Source organism: Colossoma macropomum, unplaced genomic scaffold (assembly GCF_904425465.1).
Source record: "Colossoma macropomum unplaced genomic scaffold, Colossoma_macropomum, whole genome shotgun sequence".
NCBI classification, from domain to species: Eukaryota; Metazoa; Chordata; class Actinopteri; order Characiformes; family Serrasalmidae; genus Colossoma; species Colossoma macropomum.
In genome coordinates, this window is record NW_023494800.1 from 24,631,251 (window position 1) to 24,637,287 (window position 6,037).

The 6,037-nt window shown below is 40.6% G+C and overlaps 1 protein-coding gene across 3 annotated transcripts in view; it reads left to right on the forward strand.

The window, feature by feature from the left end:
- si:dkeyp-23e4.3 (rho GTPase-activating protein 7) overlaps positions 1 to 5,236 on the forward strand; it is a 70,846-nt gene extending 65,610 nt beyond the window's left edge. For all 3 annotated transcript variants that reach the window (XM_036587648.1, XM_036587650.1, XM_036587649.1), the window contains exons 11-14: positions 1,844 to 2,065; positions 2,199 to 2,416; positions 2,978 to 3,151; positions 4,055 to 5,236. In XM_036587648.1, coding sequence (XP_036443541.1) covers positions 1,844 to 2,065; positions 2,199 to 2,416; positions 2,978 to 3,151; positions 4,055 to 4,163 — 723 coding nt within the window. In that variant the 3' untranslated portion in view covers positions 4,164 to 5,236. The remainder of the gene's footprint in view (positions 1 to 1,843; positions 2,066 to 2,198; positions 2,417 to 2,977; positions 3,152 to 4,054) is intronic.
- Positions 5,237 to 6,037: the final 801 nt, after the last annotated feature.

A 6,037-nucleotide genomic window follows, 5' to 3' on the forward strand; every position in this document is an offset into this window, starting at 1 on the left:
AAAAAGGGTGAATACTGGTAAAGTGGGACACTTCAGCTTGATTCTCTGTACATTCATACGTCTCCTCTACTTCTATGATCAAAAATCCTTACTGAGTTCATCTTGTGGAAGTAAAGGGGTTAAATTGTTGAGGTTATATGTTTGTGATGTCATTTCTGGGGGTGTGGCTTTTTACTCAGAAAATCAACAAAATCAACAAAAATGTAATTTGGTATTCAGTTGCAGCAGTATGAGGCCAACCATGTTAAAGCTAAGAAGTAAAATCTGATTTAGGATTTATAAATGATACGCCTGTGGAAGTGGATGTAAAAGCACAGCAGAAAATCTAGAAATTAATTCTAATTCTAATTCTTTTTATTGTAAGCAAGTTTTCCTCTCTCCCACTTTACCACATATTTTTACTGAGACAGCCATTCAGCATAATCACAATAATAATAATTATAATAATAATAATAATAGTTGTTGTAATTATATGTACTGGCCAACAGAGGTTTTACACCCCATCAGAAGGAGCTCCAGAGGCTTGGGTTTGCTTGACCACAAAGAAAGAACCTGCTCGGCTTTTCAAAAAGCATGAAGCAAACTGGACAGTTTTGGTTTATACATTTCTTCCACCGACACCCAGATATTAGTCATAAACATCATTAAAATTATTTAATTATGCATGAAAGTGAACTATTTAAGTATCAGCCTCTGTACAGTTTTTTAGAGTAATAGTATCTCAAAAAAAAAAAAATTAGGGTTTGGTCAGCAGCGGTTCTAAGTAAGATCATCCTGCCTGTGTTTTGCATTTCTTGGTTTTTGCTTTTGAACAGTGTAAGGGAGATTTTAAGGTTTTTACATGTCGTTTCAGATTATGACATTGGCCTTATAAAAAAGTGATAAAGAAAGTAATATTTCTGAAAGTGTCCCATTTTAGCAAAATTCACCCTACTGAAAAAATACTACATTCAAGACGGCCATCTGCAGCATAATTGTTAACTTTATAAGTGGATCAAGGTTATGAGCATTTCACTACTGTAGTCTGTAATTACTTTGCTGGACAAATTACAACTCCTGTCTAAATTTAGTCTTTTCTGGTGAGGATAGTGTAGATTAAAAATTCAACTGGCCAAGCGTGAATGTCTGAAAACATTACACATAACATGTTTCATAACAAAGTATGTGCGAAGTGAATGGTGAGTAGAATTTTATTAGTTAATGCCAACACTGCAACTGTTTTATGAACAATTTATGCAATTTACAATTTAGTCCCTTAAACTTCAGGCTTTTATTCAATCATTCATTTTGAGGCTTGTTACCCAACAACTTAGTCACTAACTACTATCAACCTACTAAACTCATGGGCTACTTTAATAGAAACCTCTACCTTGATGGGATAAAAACCAAGCCCCTCTTTTGCTGCATAATTAGACATCCTTTATCTCATCAGTGGTCAGCTTCTGGCCGAACATTTTTGGTGGTGGACCACTTTCAGCCTAGAAACACCACTGTGCTGAGAACCCACCCAAATAATAACTGGTCAAAGCAATCCTGTGGTAACAAACTTACCAATGATGAATAAGGAAGAGGGTGGCTGATAAATTGTGCAGCAACAGGTGAGCTAGTCAGTAACTGTCCACCTATAAAGTGGACCTACCAGTTGTTGTTTCTAATAAAGGGGCCAGTGAAAGGAAGTGCAAGGAAGGAGTTTCTAATAAAGTGGATGGTGAGTGTATGCAAAGTATGTCATTGTGAGAATGAGGAATTAAGGCCTGGAGCCTCTGATCCTTATTTAGTTGTGTTAAAGTTTCACATATCTAAATACCACTTACCTATTAGACTAATTCTCACATCAATGCAGATGCCACAATACTGGGAGGACCAGAATCCTAACAGCCTTTATGAAGATGCCCTCAATATGGACGGAAGCTTCGGCTCTCCTTCGCACAGCAGTGAGGCTGATCTAGCAGACCGCTCTAGGCTGGATCTTACTGTACAGCAGCTCCTGAGGGAGGCTAGAGAGAAGCCCAAAGGCTGGGTAACCTGCTCCACCTCAGATCATGTGGACGTGGCATTTAAAAAGGTGAGCATTTATTTGTCCTGAACATGCTGATAAAAGGCAGCCAAATGAGGTGTGAGGGACCTCAGAAACAGAAGGGCAGGTAGTAGCTGGGGAAATGGAAGGGCAGGTAGTAACTCGAGACCCTCTGCTGCAGATGGAGGAAGGCTACCCCTTGCTGTTGTGGAGGGGGACAGTGGAAGTGGATTCCCCGCAGCAAGAAGTCCTTCAGCGCATCCTGAGGGAACATGGGCAGTGGCAGAGTGACCTTCAGCATAGCGAGGTGGTAGAGACCCTGGACAAGGATGCAGAGGTCTACCAGTATACACTGCAGGCCGCCGGAGCCAGGCCACCACTGCAGCATGTGCTGCTGAGGTAAAGGGTCCAATAAATTCGTCAAATACCACATTTGTAAACCAATAAAATCTAAACAGCAGTCTGATGCCAGTAATCATGCATCATGCATCCCTAATTTACACCCCTGCAATTTAGCCTACACGTTTTCAGCTAAGAAGAAGTGGTAGGGAGCTATAACTTAACTGACCCTTAACAAAATCAAAGTCAGGAGAGCTTTTGGGTTTTTGCACATAGGTGATCTTCTACTGGACAAATCTCTGTATTAACAACATGACTACAAAAGTCGAGACCAGGTGGCTAGCATAATTATTAAGTTCACTACGCAAATTGAGACTCGACACGGGTCTCATCCAGGATTAACTCGCCTATTCTGTGACAAATGAGTGCAATAGAGAGAAAATCCCTTGACAACGCCAACTCATGACATGCCTGCCATTTTATATGTAATCCTGTTTACTGCTGCCATGGTTGTATGCAAGCCACCCCATAGTTCAATGAGCCAACACGGCTGCTCAGCTTGCTAGTGTAACTCAAGTGATCTCTCAATACTGTTGCAAAACTTGACTTCTCCACCCACAGGACCTGGCACTCAGATCCTTCACCAGGGCCTCTATTTGTGGCATCCACTTCAGTAGAGCGTCCTGACGTCCCAACCAGAGGGGCAATGGCCCAAGTGCTCTGCTGCCTGTTTCTTGTGGAGCCGATGGGGGCGAAAAGGTCACGACTCACGCACTTCTGCCGAACAGACACCAGGTGAGTATTGCGGGTCTAAGAAAGGGAAAATGGGGACGGAATAGGGCAAAAGAGATAAAGATGAACAGCTCAGTTTCTTCTGTAGTTCCTTGGGTGATCAATTTGTTCCCTGCATGGGTGTTTTGAACTGAAGGCTCTGGCAGATTCAGATTTTGAAGGAGAATCAATGAAACATGAACCCATAATACAGAAAGCAGTTGTGGAGAAAATTGAGACGTACACCTGGGGATGCTTTGTGACAGGGGAAACGTGTAGCACAATCATTGAAAAATATTGCGCTGGCTTCATTGGCCGGCACCAACTGAGATGACAGGTTTGGGAATGTAAAGGAAGAAATACTATATATTTCTCTGATTGTGTTTTACATTTTACTGCCAAAGCAAACCCCCTGCCCTGGTCTGTAATAGAGTTACATATTGGTGCTGCATTTTCAAAGACAGAAGGGCTATTAATTAGTTATCACCTTTACTACGGCACTGTGTACCAGAGACAGATCAGTATTGCAACATAAAGTACTTCAATTCATCTCAGTGACAACTGTTTATGACTGCTTTAAGTTAATTACAACCACTTTCAGAGCAATGAAATACGCTCAGCTCGCCTTCTTCCTTCTCCTCCTAAAACCCTTTAGAAAAAAGACAAAATTGCAGTAGGTAGAGGAATAATTTGTTGTGACATTAATTTAGGCTAGTGGTGGCTTGCTTAAAACATTCTGTTTATTTGTTCCTTTTAAGTCTGCTTAACATTGTCTGCAGGCCTAATGGGGCCGATCTCATTAGCTGAGGAGGAAATTGAAAGTAAACTAGTCTTTGTCTGAGGCTCCTATGGCCCATATGTCTCTGTGATGGTATGCCTGGAGTCCCAGCCCTGTTATTTATTCTGCGCTCTGTCTCTCTCTATCAGGGGACGATCTCCAGAATGGCACAATAAAGTTGGTGGACACCTGCTTTCCTCCACCCTGGTGGCAATTAGGGACTCCTTTCGACCCAAGACGAAAGATTCCAGGGTATGAATGGACTTGATTTTTGCAACCCGGGACAGTTTTGCAACCTACTTTTTCAGCTCATCCACACAAGCAAATGGAAAATAAAAAGACAAAAACAATAAAATGTCGATGTGAAGAGCTGCACAGCTGGAGGAAGATGGAATGGGATCTCAGAATGGTTGTTCCAATGCCAGCACTGGGGGAAGAGTTACAGAAGCATTTCAATGCAGCCTGCAGACTAGGAAAAACAAGAGTATGATGAGATGTTCCAGGAGAGCCGCTTCGCTTGGCTTTATCAAGACTGACAAGGGAGAGTGTCAGAGTAATGAAACGTCTCATCCCATTTGAAGGGCTGTTCCTCGGGCTAATGCATCGCAAAGGTTGTCTCCAGCGCTCTCGCCTCGCTCTGTTTTTAAAGCGTTAAAAGAAGGACTGCAAATGTGAAAATCTACTTCTTTGAGGAGTCCCTACATCATTGTTCTACATGGAGACGCTACCAACGCGTCACTTCAAAGCATGACAGACACGCCAATTCGGGGCAGACGCCTCGCTGTAGGGAAATTCTTTTGTACTTTAGTGACTGTGACACTGATTCGTGAAGGCATGTTGTTGTGTTGGAAACTGTAACATTCACATATTTATTCCAGAGTGGTTGAAAGTGTGTCTGATCAAGCTAAGCACCTCCATCTGAGGGTGTATATGACCTGGCATATTACAATGCTCTTCGACGTTGTTGACTTAAACGCCTGTAGTGACTTCAAATACTACATTTCGCTCTCCGTGTCGGAAGTTTGTCTTTGTACATATTTAAAAGTGTGTGTGATTCATTGTATTTCAACTTCAAAATCTTTTATGGTGATGTAATATAATTGAATGTTTTAATGACTTATAGAAAAGATTATTTAAACGTATATAAACAAATCAAACAACCTTAACTACTGAAGAGCTATTTTATCTAATCTAGCCCGCTATATGGGACCTGTTACACCCTGTTAAGCTAATCAACTCTACTGATCAGCACTGTCCAATGTATTTGTCTTTGTCGTGAATTATGAAAAGTTTGCATACTTGTATGCAGTCTGTTTTTGAAAAAAAAAAAAGGATTTCTTGCATATTCAAATGAAAAATGATCAAAATTGTCTCAAATGTTGAAAATAGGATTTTTGTGGCAAGGCCACAGCCCCTCCTTTTTGCACATTTCAAACAAGCAGATGCACTTGATTTGACTCATGACTTTGACATGACCGCTTCAAGGTTAAAACTATTGTGTTTCTGTTTTGACTGGACCACAAGCACCAACAGCCTTTCTACTCAAGTTCTTTCCATTAACTCAATGTTACTTCTTTGGGACATGTAGGGTCAAAGTCAGTCATCGCTTGGTGTTATCCTTTATAAACTAAACTAAATAAACTAAAAATGTTATTGCAGATATTGTGTGGGAGTCTACATCCTTTTTAAATACTTTATCCCTCTCTGCTGAAAGCCCACACTACATTCGAGTAAGTTGCAGAACTGCATTAAGATAAGAGCAGAGCAACCCAGGACATTTACCTGCACTTCAGCATGTAATTAGTATATTTTCCAAATCTATAATTTAGATCTCACACTCAGAAATTATCAGCAAACTGCTGGTAGCGTCCAAAGAGTAAAGAATAACCAAAGGCCCGGCGAATAAATGAAATCAGTCCAATTAATCTCCATACTGATTATCAGGCCAGGACACTACATTAATCACCCACAATTCATTTAATCTTGAAGCCTAAGTAAAGAAAGAGCACGATTATACGTGCTGAACTCGATTACTTTATCTAAAATGAAATAATTCAGAGTCTGAAGTCTTTGCTTTGGAAGAAAATAAATCAACGAATGCAGAACATGTAAAAAAAATCTTGATTTATTGC